General features: G+C 37.4%; 1 protein-coding gene across 1 annotated transcript in view; it reads right to left on the bottom strand.

Annotated features, from left to right (window-relative positions):
- The window catches only part of rbms2a (RNA binding motif, single stranded interacting protein 2a), a 57,863-nt gene extending 37,608 nt beyond the window's left edge, over positions 1-20,255 (bottom strand). Inside the window, exon 1 of the mRNA XM_084100467.1 lies at positions 19,535-20,255. Within this exon, the coding sequence (XP_083956593.1) occupies positions 19,535-19,606 (72 nt within the window). The 5' untranslated portion in view covers positions 19,607-20,255. The remainder of the gene's footprint in view (positions 1-19,534) is intronic.

The raw sequence follows: 20,255 nt of genomic DNA, 5'->3' as shown, positions 1-20,255 counted from the left end.
CGCAAACTTATATTCATGATGAATGTGTAACTCCGGCGCGCTCGCACGCACACACGCGCATGAACCTGCTTAATCCACGGTCGATTCGTTTTATTGATTAAATGTATTATCGACAATTAATCGATCGTCAATTAATCGTTAACATCCCTATTCGATACATATCACGATACTGAACTCACACATACTTCAAGTCATATGTAAAAGGTTAACAAAAAATGAACTGTTAATTAAAAAGCTAAATTTGGTGTTACATTGTGTAAATGAACAGGCTTGGACTTGGTGCTGAAACCCAAAGCACAGGACAATAGAGACACCAGAATAACAATATTCATGATTCCGAAGCTGAAAATACAGAATTATTTTAGACGAACATGCTTTCACTGTCACTGACTAGATATATTTATAATAATGTAGGACACTTTTTACTGGTAACATCAGACATTGGCCATTAGCAGGACCCACAAATATTCCACCATTGCATTATTATACATTATATTCAACATTATATATAGTAGTTTAATGTAGTACTGACACTAAAACTCTGTAAACTTGAATCTTTTCTCACACAGAAATTTTCATTTAAGGTGAACTATCCACGATACATATTTTGCATTTTTGTATTGTGATATATTGTTACACCCCTACAAAAAAACAAAAAAAAACATCCCAAAGCCTCTATGTCTTCTGAAGCCACACGATAGCTTTGTGTGAGGGAAAAGTGAAACTTGGGCATCGTTTCAACCTTGTAATAAGATGTTTTCGTCAATCACAATTTTGGTGATCACAAGTGGTCAGCGCTGGATACGCTGTGATCAGATCTCAGAAACCACACACTGAGGAAGTCAAAACCACATGGAGTTTGTAATACAAACACTATCGAGAGCCCTATTCAGACGGTAATTGCTTCTCATGTGGACGTCTGTAAAAATAAATTTGCATGGCTCTTAGTGATAAAAATGAGTCCTGTGATCCTACGAACCCGGGAGAGCGCTGCTCACGTGGTCAGTCACATGACTGTCTGCTGTACATAAAATGTCATATGCTTGGATTAATTATAATAAATTCATATTTACTTCAATAGGAAAATAATATCCTATTTATTTTCTGGTTATTTAAAGGTCCTATATTGTCAAAACTGAAATTTCCTGGGGTTTTTCATGATAACTGAGGTCTAGGGGCGATGAAACAACCATATCAGTTTCAAAACAGTCGATCCACAGACACATGCACACAGCCTGCATAAAGCAGCTGTGCCTTTTCACCAGCCGTTGTGACTTCCGTATAAATGTGATGACAGAACTACTCAGTCTCCACCCCCACCAATGGTGGGTCACTCAGAAAACAACAGGCCAATCAGAAGAGAGGCTCGTGAATATTAAGTAGACAGGCCAAAATCGGCCTGTTCTTGGCAGAGCTCCTGAGAAAGGAGCTGTAAAAAAATATTGAGATGTTTTTTGGTACTTATACCGCAAATATATATTCTAAAGGACATCAAAACCTAAAATAAAACTTCAGAAAGGTGTACAATATGGGACCTTTAATCTCCTGTTTAAAAATAGGAAGACAGATGCGCTACAGTTAAAATTGTTTTCTGTCTTGTATTTTCTCTCAAAATGATGAATGCCATTTAAAAAATGTGGAAATTAGCGGAAATAAGTTAATAAAGCCTCTTATTTACATGAGGTAAACATAAAGCTGCTTGGTTTATATTTTTAATGTATATAAATGCTGCACATTTCAAATGTGTGCATGCTTTTCTTCTCTTTCTCCTTTGAGCAGTGATTTGTAATAATACATATGTGATATGTAATAATATTAGTTCTTCCAGCATTTCAGTAATAAAAGTGTAGGCTTGATCAATGAAATGCATCCTAAGTGCAAGAGTTATTGTACGGTGCTCTGCAATGGTCAAACAGGATTTAACCTGAATTTTTTATTGATCTCTTCTAGTAAACTCAGTGATGTGGATTCGGCAGGAGTAAATCACTGCGAGACCTTGGTGTTTGTCAAAAAACAGTAGGCTGGGGATTTTTACGCTGGTGGTGGGAGAAAAACCCTGACATTCTGGATTCGGACGGCAATAAAATCACAGACTAGACCCTGTAAATGCCGAAAATACCTTACGTTCCCCATGAGAAACAACTGCCTTCCAGATTTAAGACTTGTCAAATTTTGGATGAATAAATCAAAATAAGGGTTGTACACTAATAAAACTGTGATATGGACTAGTGTCTGTGAACATTGAATGGCAAATAGACTGCTATTCAAAGCTGAAGTCAGCGTGTTCTGCATGTTAATGACCAAACGTATCTTTATAAAAGTTGACAATGCTGTTGCAGGTGAAATATAATTAGAGATGCACCGATCGACCGGCCAGGAACGGGAATCAGACGATTTTCAGCATAACCGGCCGGTCTGTTTCACTTCTTTCTAAATCCGAGCCGGTCCGTTTTGTTTCCAGCGGCAAGGAAACTCTCTCACTCACTCGTCTCATTCGCTCCTGTTACAAAGTGCTTGTATTGCACATAATTTGACTAATTCCTGCAGGTTTCGCACTCGTACTAAAGCATGTGCATTAGTGATCTATACAAGTCGCCTCTCAAACAGCTCGAGAGTCGCAAGTACCAAAATGAGTGGCTTACTGCGCTTAAACGGTCAAATACACACAAAATTATGTCAAAATGCCCGTCTGGGCAAGTATTCAGTTAAACACAGTCAGTTTTGAGAACAAAAGACAAAGAAAATCACTCGCTGCTCTTGACTGGATAACTTTTGTAAGTTTAATTGTAAGCATTAATCTGTATTTCATCTTTAAAATTAAGACTATCCAGTGATATTTTACATTTGATTACTGTTATTTCTGTAGTGTTTCTTACCGGAATACTAACTTACTGTCAGACCCAGCTGAAAAACATAAAGCCATGTTTATTTCATAGCTCGCTTTATTCAAATGCATTTATTTATGCTGTTGTTTGCAATTATAGTTTATTTGTTCTTATTTTATTAGAGACTTTTTACTTCTGTTTTTTTTAATGAAAATTAAATTTTGCATTGAAGAAAAGTAGATTTTTGTTTGTATTTGCTGTCAATTATAGTTCTCAGAAAATCAAAATCGGTAAAAATGGCAGGTCCTGGCAGGTCCACACGGAAAAAAGTGGAAATTGTCAGGTTAGATATTTCAAAAATAAAAAAATATATAGCCTATTTTTTCAAGTCAAAAAAAGAAAAGAAATATATTCATATTTATTACTAAGATTCAACTACAAGCTTGATGCAAAATCCATAATATTATGGAAGTCGTGATCCACTTATCTCTCTTTTGCGGCTTGGTCTGAGAGTCTCGTGGGAATCATTACGACACACTCGATGAGCCGTTCTGCACTACAAAAGAAATGAATGTGCTTTCCCTCTGAAAACAAAAGACATTTGCAGGAAGATTGCATGAAAATAGTAGAGAAAGAACATCACATTAAGCAAACTGTTCATCTCTCACAGCTTTACCATGTGACGCTCCACACTCCCTGTGTGTTATCACTCTGGGAAACGCTCCGGCTGCCTTATTTGCTCTTGACGGGGTTCAAAGAAGGATAAAGCGTCCAATTACAGACATCTGACTGCGAGAGGGGTTATAGATCACGGCCTGCTAGTTTAAGGATCCAGCAGCACAAATCAAGCGTTCAGGGGCCCGGCGGGGACCCGCTTCAGTCCTGCTAATTATCAGCCGTCCTGCCTTTGTGAGCCCGTCTCGCTTGCGCTTTAAAAGTTTCTAGAGAACCTCAAGCCGATCCATGTCTGTTGATTCATTAAAAATACTTCAAGGGTGATGAATACTTTAAGCAATTTCAGAGCGGTTCAAATCCATTATCTGAATCAAACTCGCACCACGACGTCTCCAACATCCACAATGACTCACAGAGAACACGGATGCCAAAAAACACAGATCAATGAACAAATACTACAATAATTAGACACGGGGAACGGCTTCAAAGTACTTTTAGTGTGGCCTTGCCAACAGTTAGAGCCCAAAGATCAGAGAAAACCATAGTCATATGAGTCAGTTCAATTACAGGGTTTCTGCAGGTTTCATAAAGCTGAATTGAAGACCTTTGTAGGGAGTCGTAAACCGAACGGTAACACTCTCAGAAATGCGTCATCATGCGTATTGTTATCATTAAGCATAAATGGCTAGGAAGCATGGTGACATGTAAAAGCTTATAAACATTTATTGTCCATGTTACAAAAGTAACATAAGAAGTACTGTATACAACCCCTAACCAACAACCAGAATGTGACTCTATATGTCCTGTGTTTGCTATGGCACCTGAGTGCTGTTTCAAAACAACGAATTAGGGCTGGGCGGTATGACGGTATATATCGTTACCACGGTAGAAAATGTCAACCGTAACAGATTTTTTTATTCCGTGATACCGCGACATGTAAATAAGTGGGCGTGGTTACCTCGCATGCATGAGACACTGAGATTTGTCAAAGAAACATGGAGAAAGCAGATCAAGAGGATCCACAAAGGAATTCCGTTTTCTAAAGGGTTGTTGTTAACGTGATATTTTCGGGGGGAAAGGCGCAGCAGTCAACTAGAGCAGTGCGGCACCCGTAGGCTAACGTTACAGTTTAGAGGAGTGCACAATCGCAACGGGGAAAGCATGAAGCTACTTGACAACAACAGTTTATATATCAATATCGTAACGAATAGAAATAACCTTAAACAATGTATAGTTATCTGCATTTCTGTCTCTTTATGTATAGTTACTTTTTAAACACGAAACTCGCATTCAGCATGACACGCGAGCGGTTGCCGTGGTAATGAACAACCTGCTTGAAGCAAATGTATAACATGTTAATCCTGTATCTGAGGCAAAATTACTAAATATGCAGCGCGAGTTATATATTTCTAACTCCAAACAATTGGCCACTGAAACAGCTGATAAAATCTTGCTTCGATTCAATGCGAAGCTATATATATAGCTATAAAAAATAGTTTACCAAAGAAATAATTTACCAAATAAAAGAAAAAGAAAATTCAAACAGTGAAGTAGAACTTTTCATTTCTAAAGTTTTTGGGTTTGTTTATTATACAAAGCCCTTTTTGTCGATTTTTCGAGAATAACTATAAATAACTATAATATCGTGAAATATATCGTTACTGTGAAATAAAATTAGTCATACCGTGAAACAGAATTTTGGTCATACCGCCCACCCCTACAACGAATATAACTAAAGTAGATAGTTGTGTATCCATCAGAATGCTGTTTTAAAGCGATGTGGAGGAGAAACGGTTAGAGATCAGGAAGAAACTGCAGCTTTACCAAGCTCAACGGCTCAAACTAAAACTCTATTGGCTGTTTTAAAAAAGGGGAGGAGCTGATCGATATGCCCCGCCCTGTCTTCCTGTTTCAGTGGGAATTACGTCAACACACTGAATAATTCTGCGCATTTCAAGGCACTTCAGTGGGACTTTAATAAGAGATAATACGATGGGTGATGTTACTGTAAAACTGGTGTCAATACTTCGATAACTTATAGGTAACACAACTAGGGTTACAAAAGGGGAGAAACATTTTCGGAAAACTTTCTATGGGAAGTTAAGCTGCATCATATACAGTATTTATCAATATAAACATTTTGTTTTGTCTTAAGCCAATATGCATGGCAACTAATAATAAATAAAAAAAAATGAAATTTTTGACTTAAAAATGTATGTGTGAGTAGAACTTTAATCGATTCTTTCATCAAAAAAGCATGAATAAAGCTGAATAAAATAAACTTATTCCCTATGATTCCCATTCCAGATGTAAAATGAAAGCAGATTGAGGGGTGTGTCCTCAATAGCCCTGCAGTCAGTAGTGTGTGTGTGTGTGTGTGTGCGTGTGTGTGTGCGTGTGTGCAGGGTAGAAACTCAACTGAATTTGCATTATTCTGCCAAGATTATTCTGCAAGATGAACATTTAAGTTCCCTGTTACAGGTTAACCTGCAATTGTGCAAATTTCCAGTTTATTCCCATTAATTCCAATGGAAAGTTTCCAACTTTTCCCCAAAAATCCTAGAATTTTGCAACTCTATGCACACACACAAACATATGGTGTTCTTCCACTGTACTTTTCCAGAAAGCCTGGTCAACTGGACAACCTAGTCCATGCAAGAATATATATACATACATATATATACATACATATAAAAATCAATGTCTTTGAAATGAATGCCTTTAATTTCTGAAGGAACTCCTGCCGTATTCTGAGAACGTGCATGTGTAATAATGTCCTCTGAAACCCAGTGACGTTAACACGCTCTGACATTCACCTGAAGTAAACTCACTGGAGTCGCTTTGGTGACTGACACACCACAACATTTACCATGGTTTTCAGAATCAAAGGTTTATCTGAGTTAAGTTTGATAAACCTGCATGGTTCCTGTTGTGCACAATTCACCAATGCACAATCTGCATGATATTTCATTAAAATGCATTTTTATGAAACTATTACCTCTGAAAACATGTGGCAGGGCAAAGTATATCAATGAACATCTAAATGCATACAGTATATAAATTAATAAATAAAAAAAGAAGAGAAAAAATAACTCAGCTATTGGACTGAATAAGAACCAGTCCAGTGACTTCTGGTTCTGGATTCACAGAACATTCTTAACTTTTAACTGTTCTTATTTTTATCTTCTACTAAAGTCCCCCTGTGGTGAAAATCAAGTTTTTAATGTTGTTAATGTTTAATATGCTTTAAGACAAACCATGTGTAAATTCATAAGTCGACAGCATTGCTGAGTATTTTCTCCTTAAAACTGCAGTGAACCAAAGACAGTCTCAAAAACACGCTTTGAAATCGCTGGTGTTTCTGACGTCACAAACTACCTTGTAACCAATCAGATCAACGTGTGATCGTCAACCAGTGGATCTCTGAGCTGAGTGAGTGAGTGGAGGCGGGGCTCATTTGCATATTCATAGAGACATGTATACTAAATGAGGCAAGAGTGTCGAGTTACATTCAAGATATTTTAAGGCATTAAGAATTTATTTTCAAGGAAAAAACATTTAAAAATGTCATTTTGAGTTTTAAGGGATACAATTATTGTCTACAGGGGGACTTTAACAGAATGGGATTCTAGAGGTTTGAGATCAGGTCAACGTGTGGGCTTTAGCATATCATTATCACATCATATCATTAACTGAAGTTTCAAGAGAAGCCAGGTTATCCCAGTATACTTTTCTGTTGATATGAAAAATCAGTTACATTTAGCAATATAGCGGGTGAATTATGTATATGATGTAGCCTATATTATGATGTTATGTTGAAGTATATGTTTTTCTCCACTGACCCTCTGAGTTGTTCAAAGCGTTTCTAAGGATATTGATTGTTAAACGGCTGCTGTCTGACTCTGAGATGCGAACGGGAACATGGTTTTGTAACATTAGCAACACATTATTAGCCGTTTGATAGTCAAGCAAAAGACTAATCATATTAATTACAGCTATGTGTCTGACGTTGTAGAGAGTGATACATAAAACGCATTCCCGTTCTGATACATCGGCTTGTACAGCTGGTGTGAGTGAGTGGAGGCGGGACTAATTTGCATATTCATGGTTTTGAGTATATTAAATGAGGCAAGGGTGCAGAGTTGCATTAAAGCTATTTTAAGGCAAGAATAAAATTAAAAAAAATCACAGGAATTTTTTTTTTTTTTTGAATATGTCATTTTGATGATCAAAGATGAGTTTTAAGGGATACAATTATTGACTACAGTCAAGAATACTTTTTCTAATAATAATACTCTTTTAAGAGTTTTTCTTAAGACTGTTTTAAAGATATAACAGGAATTTGAATTCCTGAAAAGAAAGTTCTTTAAAATCATTGTAAATAACCTCTTAAAGTTAGGATAAGCTCCAACTAGTCATAAATACCCAACGGTGAGATGTTCAATTAATTTATTGGCTTGTTTAAAAAATATTACGTAAGTTTTGGCAGCATTCAACAAATTTAAGAGGGCCAATACACATTAATCATAAACCCCACGTTGATGCATGATTATAACGATTATAGTGTTGTTATAGTGACTTTTGAGGTGTTTTTCTCAGGGTTGATGATCAGCGAGTCTTCTGCAAGAATCACTGTAAAATTAGATCAACAAAGCTTGAAAGAAAGAACAGATGTAGAGAAGACTGAACTGCACTTCTGCAAGCTTCCTCTCAAGCAGATTTGAAGCTCCCGTTCTCTTAATTTAGCCTTAATTTTCTTATTTTTAGTTAACTGAACTGTTCGCCTAACTCCATATTAGGTGTGAGAAGAGGAAACACACTTCCGATCGGATGGCTCAGAGAGGAACTCAGATCCCATGTCCCAGTCTAGCCCGACACAATGAGGGCTGACACAGAAACGTGTGTGTTTTATCGGCTCCTCTGGTCTTAATTAAGACTCCGGATATCCTCAAGCCCAGCGTCCCGATTTAAGCCTGTTCCTTAAACATCTCGCAGAATTCACCTCCTTTTCTTTTCCTGCCTGTTTGTTCTCTACGTGTGTGTGTGTGTGTGTGTCCTGTGGGCCCCTGAGCTCAATTACATTCCAAGGATTTTTGGGATGTTCCTAAAAGACGCATGACTTTCCTTCTCTTCCATGAACTATATGCCAGTCAACACACCTGCTCCTCCACCTCATCCGCAACAGAGAAAACATAGCAGATTAGAAGCATATTGCTGTAACATGCTCGTTTGCCTGTTTTCCCGTGTTTGCCTGTGTTTTCCCGTGTTTGCCTGTGTTTTCCTGTGCTCGTTTGCCTGTGTTTTCCCGTGTTTGCCTGTGTTTTCCCGTGTTCGTTTGCCTGTTTTCCTGTGTTTGCCTGTGTTTTCCTGTGCTCGTTTGCCTGTGTTTTCCCGTGTTCGTTTGCCTGTTTTCCTGTGTTTGCCTGTGTTTTCCTGTGCTCGTTTGCCTGTGTTTTCCCGTGTTTTGCCTGTGCTCATTTGCCTGTGTTTTCCCATGTTTTCCTGTGCTCATTTGCCTGTGTTTTCCCATGTTTTCCTGTGCTCATTTGCCTGTGTTTTCCCGCGCTCGTTTGCCTGTGTTTTCCCGTGCTTGTTTGGACTGTTTTCCCATGCTCGTTTGCCTGTGTTTTCCTGCGCTCGTTTGCCTGTGTTTTCCCGTGTTTTGCCTGTGCTCGTTTGCCTGTGTTTTCCCATGGTTTCCTGTGCTCATCTGCCTGTGTTTTCCCGCGCTCGTTTGCCTGTGTTTTCCCGTGCTCGTTTGGACTGTTTTCCCGTGGTCGTTTGGACTGTGTTTTCCTGCGCTCGTTTGCCTGTGTTTTCCTGCGCTCGTTTGCCTGTGTTTTCCTGTGCTCGTTTGCCTGTGTTTGCCTGTGTTTTCCTGCGCTCGTTTGCCTGTTTTCCTGCGCTCGTTTGCCTGTGTTTTCCTGTGCTCGTTTGCCTGTGTTTTCCCGTGTTTTCCTGTGCTCGTTTGCCTGTGTTTTCCCGTGTTTTCCCGTGCTCGTTTGCCTGTGTTTTCCCATGGTTTCCTGTGCTCATTTGCCTGTGTTTTCCCGCGCTCGTTTGCCTGTGTTTTCCCGTGCTCGTTTGGACTGTGTTTTCCTGTGCTCGTTTGGACTGTGTTTTCATGCGCTCGTTTGCCTTTGTTTTCCTGTGTTTTCCTGTGCTCGTTTGCCTGTGTTTTCCTGCGCTCGTTTGCCTGTTTTCCTGCGCTCGTTTGCCTGTGTTTGCCTGTGTTTTCCTGTGCTCGTTTGCCTGTGTTTTCCTGTGCTCGTTTGCCTGTGTTTTCCCGTGCTCGTTTGCCAGTGTTGTGTGTCCCTATAGTTTGGTTGTAAATTAACCCCACACCTGTTCCTGTTCTGTTAATGATCTCTCCCTGTGTATTTAATCCCTGACTTCTGTCTGTTCTTTATTCCCTGTCGTTTTTGTGATTAAAGTGGTTGTGTTGCTCCCTGTGATTCCACTGTGGATTATTGGATTGAAGACTATTCTTTGTTTGAGTTCTTCGTTTTGCGCTTTATTAACACTACCATCCGTGACAATTGTAAGCAGACAAACACCTGACTGAACTTACGGCATGATGAGATTCAACAGTCACACAACAGCGACCAGTAATACTCCAACAAATATTACACAATTAATAATAACATTGGTCATTTCGTTACACTTGAAAAATTACAATCAAAAAAGGAATTCTTTGTTTGAACTTTGATAATTCCTCACATTGGAAATACATTTTCTTAAAATTAAACCAGACTGTAAACTGAACTGAATCGCTGTGTGTAGTGAAAACACGACAGTAACCCTATACATGCTAACATGCCAAACTAAAGCTGCAATCTAGAATTTTATGTGAAATTACACATAATAATTATGTTTTGATTATAATTAACAGCAATACATCTAATATAATAGTATGTTTTTTATAGTACATATACAGGTGACACTCGAAAAATTAGAATATCGTGCAAAAGTTCATGTATTTCAGTCATTCAAATTAAAAGGTGAAACTAATATATTTAGTATATATAACTATATACATATGCATGATTATACTTTTCAGAGGGCTGACAATTCTGCATTTAAAATCCTTTTTTTTATTGATTTCATGTAATATTCTAATTTTCTGAGATTTTGAATTTGGGGTTTTCATAAACTATAAGCCATAATCATCAAAATTATAACTTTTGCACAATATTCAAATTTTTTGAGTTTCACCAGTATTTACTACTATATTATTCCACATAGAAAATATATATTAATTGGGTTGGGTTGCTCATTATTTTGTATTTTGTCTAATTGAAAACAATATTGTTTACTGCACATGGTTATCAATCGTTTTTATTCAGTGTTGATGTTCTACTGCATCTTTGTAAACCACTAAAGAGCAGCAAATTCTCATGAAATCCATGCTTAAAAATACTAATTATATCAGATTGGATTTAACTTATTAACTGCTTAATTTTAAAGTGATTACTGCTCAGCCAGTTTTGTCACCAGAAAAAATAGCATATTTCAGGGGCTTCTCAAACACCAGTTTTAATGTGTATACAGTGGAAATATCAACACACACTTCAACAATTTCTCTCAAGCTTTCTGTCTTTTTGTCACATTTCAAAATAAAAATGTAATAATATGGCTATTGCACATAGACACATATTCTGTATTTAAATAAAGTTAAATTGTGCACTGTAGTTCTGCAATGAACAAAAATGACAATTATCAAACTTAATTGCTTCAGTTTACAGACAATTTGTTTATATGCTTTGCATTGCTATAAAAAAAGAGCCATTTTAACACACACACTCATTCTCATACACATTCCTCCAGCCGGGGAGACATCAGACTCGTCTCACTCTCGCTGTCTGTCTCGCATCTTCATTACCGTGTGTAACGTAAAACAGCGTTCAGCGGAGGAAACCTGACGCCGATCCGTTAACCTGATTCTGCTCGCCATGCGTCTCTTATCTTCTCTTGGTCTACATTTTCAGCTCTTCCAAAAATAATACATTTTCGGTCTCAATCACTTTACAATATTGGTCTCAATTAATAACATTAGCTAATAATATGCAATATATTTGGTAACACGACAGTCCACTTTAGACATTCAATAACTATAATTATACCATGGTCTGGGTGAATACTCGATTCTGATTGGCTGCAGGGTGTCCGTTAAAAAGTGATAATGTACACCTAAATAAACCGTCAGGCGTAACCAAGGAAACCAATTTAACCCGTCCATTAAAACCTGATAATGGACACCTCGTCGGGCATTAACCCTTACGTAACTCCATGTCAACTAGACTAGAGTATGTTAACAGAAACTGTAAATGTAATGGTAAAGTGTTAACATATTTTAAATTATATCACAATTTTTAACGCGTTACAATAATGTTTCGTTAGTTGGTATTAGTTAACTACTGTAGTCAACGTGAACTAAGAATGAACAATACTTTCACAGTATCTATTAGTTAATTTCAACATTTACTAATATGAAATATATTAAAAAGGCTATTTGTTAACATTAGTTAATGCACTGTGAACTAACATAAACTATGAACAGCGGTATTTTTATTACCTAACATTAACAAAGATTAATACTGTAACAAATGTATTGCTCATTGTTATTTTAGTTCATGTTAATTAATACATTAACTAATGTGAACTATAATGAACCTTATTGTAAAGTGTTACTGAATCATTTTTCCTGTAGTCCACTTGCGATGCTTGTCAAAGTCATTTTATTTTTCATGCAGAATTGTTTCATATTTCATCAATTTAAATGTTGTCTCTAAATTAATCGAAACAGACAGGGAAATAAAATAAATAAATGCATACAACAGCCAATACTAAATTCAAATCTACCAAAATCTACCGGTTGACGCATTTCCCCCGTCAGACTGATACTCAGCTAAAGTGAACTCGCTTTAAATCTTTATTCAATTAGATTTTAATGGAATAAAACACACACACACACACACTTCAGTCCTGAAACCCATTAGTCTCAGCTATCCGATTTCTTTGTGACTCTCATCCTGATATCCCATGATAGGCCGGAGGTCGTTCTCGACACTTTGGATTTCCCGCATCCCAACGCACAACAACTTTTTGCTCATTTTAACACACATAAAAACACTTGGTGAGCCGATGGCACAGACCTGAACCAGATTTAACCATGTTCCTGGATCAACATCTTTATTGATCCCGCAACAACATTTCAATCAACCAATCAGATCTGAGGGACACGTTTAGGCTTACGGTCAGGGTTAGGTGCTTCTACATCAGTGTTATTCGCACACATCATTTCCCTCGAGTTTAAGGGATAACTTATTATGTGTAGTTAGGTTTAGTGGTAGGGATAGGGATAGGGTTAGGATTGTTTAAAAGCGGACAAACTTCTTGTGTTGTTGCTGTCCTTTTTAGGTAAACTTTGGACTTTCTTAATTTTTGAGACCTAAAGTTAGTGGGACCTTTATAGTTTTAGCTCTAATGTTTAAAGATTTATTTCATGGAAATGATGCAGATGTAACATTTTACAGTATATCATATTTCAATATCTAATCAAATGATGTCTCAGGTCTAATATCCCCTTACCCTAAAACCAACAGATCCATCCAGAATTAAACTCAATTAAACGACACAACAATATCACATTCATCAATCCTTTTCATTCATCTGTCAGTCCTTTTCAACCACAATACATATTTAGCATGTGTTTACATTTGTTGTTGTGTTCACAATTTAAACGTATAGAGTAGACTGGAGAATCTTCCAGTCCCTCGTGGTGAAAATCCAGCTTTTAATGTTGTTTATGTGTCTATGTGGTGTTTTTAATGTGCTTTAAGACAAACCATGTGTAAATTCATAAGTCGACAGCATTGCTGAGTATTTTCTCCTTAAAACTGCAGTGAACCAAAGACAGTCTCAAAAACACGCTTTGAAATCGCTGGTGTTTCTGACGTCACAAACTACCTTGTAACCAATCAGATCAACGTGTGATCGTCAACCAGTGGATCTCTGAGCTGAGTGAGTGAGTGGAGGCGGGGCTCATTTGCATATTCATAGAACCGCGCATACTAAATGAGGCAAGGGTGTCGAGTTACATTCAAGATATTTTAAGGCATTAAGAATTTTTTTCAAGGAAAAAAAACTTTTAAATATGTAATTTTGGTGATCAAAGATGAGTTTTAAGGGATAAAATGATTGACAACAAGGGGACTTTTTTCCTTCAATGTGCTCACTCTCTCAAGCAATGAATGCTTTACAGGTAAAACAATAGCAAATTGTTGCTTAGAATGATTCAATGTATACAGCAACAGCAACATTTCTTACAATTTACAATCACCTGACATATCTGAGGCCGAAATGCATCAGTGTGCAGTTTTCCTGCAAAAAAACTTGGAAAACAAAACGCTTGGAAAACTGCCGCCATTCAAGAATTCAATAGCACAGCAAGAGCCCCAGCAGAAATAGGATTTCTGGGAAATGTAGTTTTGAGGAGCGTCATTTTAAAGGCAATGTGGTAATTCAAAACCTTCTGCCATCTGGATCTATTATCGCCTCCCACTCACAAAGAGCCTTTTCTCGTCCCTCGGCTCGTGTTTATTTTGTGTTCTCTCTTTTGTTTACTCTTATGGCACAGGTACAGGAACGAGAGATCGGGTCAGAGAGACAGATGAAGAGAGATGGTCGAGATATGTCTGGAATTCTCCACATCTGCACTTAACCTGCACATGAACTCTGGGATACGGCCAAATGTTTTCAGCTAGTCATGGGAGTAGCGTTCTCTTCTCACCACTAACATCACAGTTCACTTCAGCCATAGTGTTGTGAAATGTGTCTCGGGAATATAGCTATGGTGAGAGATCTGTATAAAGCTTACATAGAATTTTACAATTTACATAAGATATATTTGTTTACCAGTTTAAAATGTATCTGAATATACCAAAAGTATATGGAAATGTTAGTAAGGTTATTTAGCTGTCACTTGTTTTATTGTGAAATACAACAGACAGAAACCATGAGAGAAATGTTTCACAGCAAATGCTTGTTTTACTGTTATATTTTGCAGCCAATCAAATGTTCCATTTTCGAGTTATTTGAGTGTGTTTCTGCTTTAAAGGTCATTATGAAACACTGCTATTTGAGAAGCCCTTCAAAGAGACTATGTTTACTAGAATATGGTGATGAAACTGGCTGATATTGATAAGAACTTTAGAATTAATAAACCCAATTCAACATGATATGATCTATTTTCTTGGTATTTAATATCAATAATGTGTATTTCATAAGTATCTGTGAGTGCAGGACACTAATAATTCTATGTCTGTAATTATAATCATTAAATAAATAAATAAAACTTTATAGAGATAACCTAAGACAAACACAACAAAACACATTGGTTGATATTGCTGAAATACTAAACTTACAACTAAAATGTCAAATACTCAAACTGTAATTCATATGCAAATTAATCTTAAAAACTTAAGTGTTTAATAAAATGAGAAACAATTACAATATAAAGCATAAGATATAAGAATGTTAGAAATATATTAAAGGTGCCATAGAATGGATTATTTTATTATTTTATAATGTTTCCTGGGGTGCCCTTATAATGTTAGTATGTTTTTTAGATCAAAATTTGTTATAATTTAGAAATAAAAGGCATATTTCCTAGCCTGATTTCATCCATTGATTTGAACACTCTGTTTGAAGGGGCGTGTCTGCTGTGAGACTTCAGTGTTGTTGCCCACTGCTGTGATTGGCTGACATGCTTGCATATGAAATATCTGGCATTACATGTAGAGCTATCTGGAAAACTTTTACTATTACAGCTTTTATATGTTTTTACTATTACAGCTATCGGGATTAACGAATCATGAGAAGTTTTTTTTTAAGTATTTAGATCTATTCCCATCACATAAAAGGTTTCAGTGATGAGCACTGAGCAGATGACAGCCTGTTGATCGCGTGAATGAAGATCTTATCACTGCAACGCGATATACTGATGCATAAACAGTGTTGAACGACTTTGAAAGAAAGATTATCTGTCTGAATTTGAACAATTACACATCAGAAATTCACATAACCCACTGGTTCTCCAGAGGCTCGGATGAAGGAGCAAAAAAATATTTTTGTGTTCATTTGTACAACCAAACACTGAGCAACTGCCATGCTTCGTTCGCTCGTTTGCAAGCCATGATGTCTCTCGAGGAAAAAACAATATCGCGCTGGATCTAGATAACACAATGTAAATTATCGTTAATAAAATCCCTACTTGCCGCTTGCGGGAATATAACGTTAGTTGAAATTGCCCCCTTCGTCCGTTTGAGACGCCGAGAGAAGCCTGGCTGCTTGATATTGTTGTAACAGTCCGTGGTGAAATGGGCAGAGCAACTAAACAACTTCGAATTAAACTGTAGCGGTATCCGATTATAGATAGATAGATTATAGATAGATCTGCCATTTTCCCTATGATCCTCCTCCTGCTTGTTTCTTCACCTGCAGAACTTCTGATGATTCGGCTGTGCAGTTTCGCCTGGCACTGAGCATGGGCTGGCATATGCAAATTTTTAGAGGCGTACATATTAATGATCCCATCGGTTTCGTCACAGTTGGTGTTATGTGGAGATTCGCCCGTTTTTCAGGGGTGTTTTTCAAAAACGAGATTTAAATAAGAAAGAGAAAACTATGGTGTTTGAGACTCACTGTATGTCATGTCCATGTACTGAACTCTTGTTATTTAACTATGCCAAGATAAATTCAATTTCACATTCTATGGCACCTTTAAATGTTCTCCGGCATATAAGCCCACACTGGACTTGCCATGTTACAATTTTAAAAAACGTTATGCCAATTTTAAGTTAAGTTCTAGTTTATGCCAAAACATAAAACTATTCAAATAGGAGATACATTTATACATTTTCATTTTAATATGCACTTTATTGTGGGGCTTTTCAGATATCTGTGAGACCATAAACATATCTGGGTTTGATCTCTCTCTATCCCTATTTTTTCCTCTTTTGGAAAGTTATGGAAATGCAATAGTGAATTTTCGTATTTTGTTGTTGGAGCAAGTGGGAATGCAAAAATGATATTTGCTTTTGTCTCCCATGTACCTCTTTTAACCTAGCTATAGTTTACTTCCACTTTCCAAACCTGGAGATGTGAAAAGGCCGAATCCACTCACGCACATTGTGTGTTATAATGTAGTGTAACCTGAGCGCTTTACATTCAAAAGTTCACAACAGTTGCACTCAAAAAGTTGTGGGAATGAAATGTTTAGTTCATGGCATTCAACCATTCATATACAGAATTAATGCACAATGATATCATTGAGAAGAAAGGCATACTCTTTCTGCACTGCCAGTAAAGGCACTGGGTTATACTGGTCCACGACACCACTGAGGCTTCAGTTCTCCAGTCCTCTTGGAGAAAACTAATGCCGTGCCACTTCTTACGTCAGACAGCTGGCAATTTGTTTGCAGTGAGTAACCTGATTAAATATAAAAAGTTCAATTTTATTGGGAAAATTGTGATTACTGAGATTATTCTCTCCTTCGTGCGCTCCTGATGAGATACGCTGATCATTTGCACAAAAATAAACTTTTCTAAACTTTGTCGCACATGGTGTCATCCAATGGCCACAAAAAACACAGAAAATGAGATCATGTTGCGGTGTAAACTCGGCTTAACTGATATTTGAATGATTAGCATGCATGTAAAGTCCAGTATTAACTTTCCCTGCCATTGCCGAAAATTTTCGTCATTTGTGAGAAAACACTTCACCGCCATTTACGTTTTTTCCGGCTTTCCGCGTTTTCACTGTTATACGGTAGGGGGCGCTATTACACATCTCCTGAAAGAGCACTGAATCTCCTGATCAAAACACAGGTGAAGACGCAGAAACAAGTGATAGCATATGTAATCATATGCATATGTAAAATAATGCAATCATCAACATTACAGGACTGAAGCTTTAGGGGTGTTGATGGTCTCGATCTACTCCATCTGTGCTCCATCATCGGTCTGAATGCAAACTGGATGTAGTTTTGACAATGTAGTTTTTTTGCTCAAAATGTTGCTTTTTTATGAATCTCTTGTGTTGAAAAAAAAAATGCATGAAGCTACAATAGAACTAGGTTTATATGTTTAAAAGCAGAGGGTCTGTTCTTTCTTTTGATATATTGCATGTTCAGATATTCATACCACAAAAAATATTTAGGGCCATTAAACCTTTAAAATAATACTGGCAGAGAAAGAGTTAAGAAAGCTTAAATAAGTTTTTGTGGACAAGAGTCAAGCTGCTGTAACTTAATGCATTTCTTGGAAAAAGAAAGCAGAATTTCATTTCACTTTCATTTTTCAAATTACAATCAGTTTCCCAAGTCTTTATCAGTGACGTTATGTTGGGTGTGACTGAGCGACACACACACTCGCTGCGTCATGAGCCGTGCACACATTAGATTTACTGACTGTAAACATTCCAGACACATGCACACCTATCATCAACAGTTTTCAGAAATCAATCATGCCACTTCTCAAGCGATCGACTGCTCGACGCACAGCAACACCAATGTCTCGGGTTCAACTCCCAGACAACTCTTGGACTGATGCATGTATTGCCTGAACGCTATACATGTATGAATCACAGCAGCTGCCAAATGTAACGCAAAACTCTTAGCATTATTAAAACTGTGAATGTGAAATACATTCACAACAATTATACCTTATTACTTAATTTAATATAAATTAACATAAACAGACAATTATAGGTTCATTATATATTAAATCATAATTTCTATCTGCTTACATGATGTAAACTAAATAGCCTACATATAACTTTATAAAGTTGTTCTTGCGTTAATAAATAAATAAAATACCGGTGTGTTGACATAAAGAAATAGGTAACACTTTTTTTTTTCAGATACACGTTACATGTATAGTTACTATAGTAATAACTATAAATTATGCACAATTACACGCAACTAACTCCAAACCAAACCCTAATCCTAACCCTACAGTAAATACATGTAGTTACTTAATATTTCTCAGTAGCCTAATTAAATGTATAATTAGTGTAGCAAAGACACCTTAGAATAAAGTGTTCCAAGAAATATCGAAAGGAGAGCATTGATTTTTATCGTCTTAAGAATGAGTGACATTCAGAAAATGTCGCATTTGATAAGCCCAAAAAATTCTTAAGTTCAGGGAAACAATGGAACATTCACATCCTGAATTATGTAATGTTTAACCCCATCTACAGCTCGGCTACTAAGCGACGCTACAATAACGCGCACATTAAAAACAACGAAGCTGGCAACACTGCAAGCGCGCGCTTCGTTTATTAAAAATGTAACTATGTTGCGTCGCGCGCTTGAAGGCTTGCTTTGCTGATCGCGATTTAGCTGGGTCGCGTCGCGTTGCTCGTCGAAGTTTCTTCGGTCCTTTAACAAACATGGACGGTCACAAGAGGCGTAAACATAATGAGTTTGCTGAACTGAAACTTATTCCCATTTTATTAGCCTACTCTCCAACGCAACAGTCGCGCGCGTCACGGTGGGTTGTTTTTCGAGGGGTGGGGCGTTGTATTTTCCCACCGATGAAAACTTGCAAACATCAAAGCATCCGCATCCCTCTTTTCATACAGAACATGTCGATCCCTCGCCGATACAGCTCACATTTGAACGGTTCATATCTATCGATATCTATAAGACCTTCTTCGCGGTGGGAAAGTAAATTTTCCCATAATTTAGGCTACTTTCAAAGTTCGATAATCCTGAAACTTCCCGATGTATCCTAATGTATGTGGTTTTATAACGACTTGAATGATGGCGAATGTAGATATTATTGCCAGAAACTTATGAAAGCCGCCATTCCCAACAAAACCAAGCATATCCCGAGGCGTGTGTATCCACAGCTCGAGACAATGATCCCACAGAAAGCTGAAGTTGATTTGTCAAGGACACTGCAGCTCACATTTGTCACTGGATTTGGAAAGCAACAGTCAAATACACGTAAAAGTCGGATTGCGTTACCTTTTTGCTGTTTCTGCTGTTGTACCCGTTGTAGGGGTTGAATCCCGTCCTCGGAGGAACGGAGAGCAGCATTTTCTCCTCCGCGGTGTCCGGAGCGGCGAGCCTGACGTCAGTGAGAGGAAGTTCAGGCGGGATCGAGATCGAGTCCCGCGTCGCGTCGCGTCAATAGTATCGCGTCGCCGAGACTCTCCGAAGCCGCTGCCGTTCACACTGTCGCTAGTCTCTGTACTGCGAGTCGTAAAGTGCTATCGCTATAATGTTATTGCTAGACTGCACGTCTGGACATATCTATAGAAAATACCATCACAAGTGATATTTACAACTAAGATATCATTCTAATTTGACTAGGAATTAGGCTTGAAATAATTCAAAGTAACATCATGCTGTTGGAGAATGTTGTTATATTACCACAGCAGTGTTCAGTGGATTAAATAATTTACTAGACTCACTCATATACTGTCATAAATTAAAATTGGACAAATAATCAATTTTATTGTCCCTAATAGTCAAGATAATGCAGGGGAAACTGTTAAATGAACTGCAACAGTGCTAAACTTGCATCATCAAATTACTACACACGAACTAGGCTATCATTGTATGAATCAAACTCACTAAGACTGTCGATAGTTTCTTTTCCATGCCTCTGTTTTATTATATCCATGTGTGTGTGGTTGCAGACTACAGTCAAATCACATAGAACAGTGAATCGCTCCGGATCTCT

Source organism: Abramis brama (assembly GCF_963993115.1).
Source record: "Abramis brama genome assembly, chromosome: 23".
Classification (NCBI taxonomy): domain Eukaryota; kingdom Metazoa; phylum Chordata; class Actinopteri; order Cypriniformes; family Leuciscidae; genus Abramis; species Abramis brama.
Note: the sequence above shows the minus strand (reverse complement) of the source record. Positions and strands in the feature narration are given on the sequence as shown.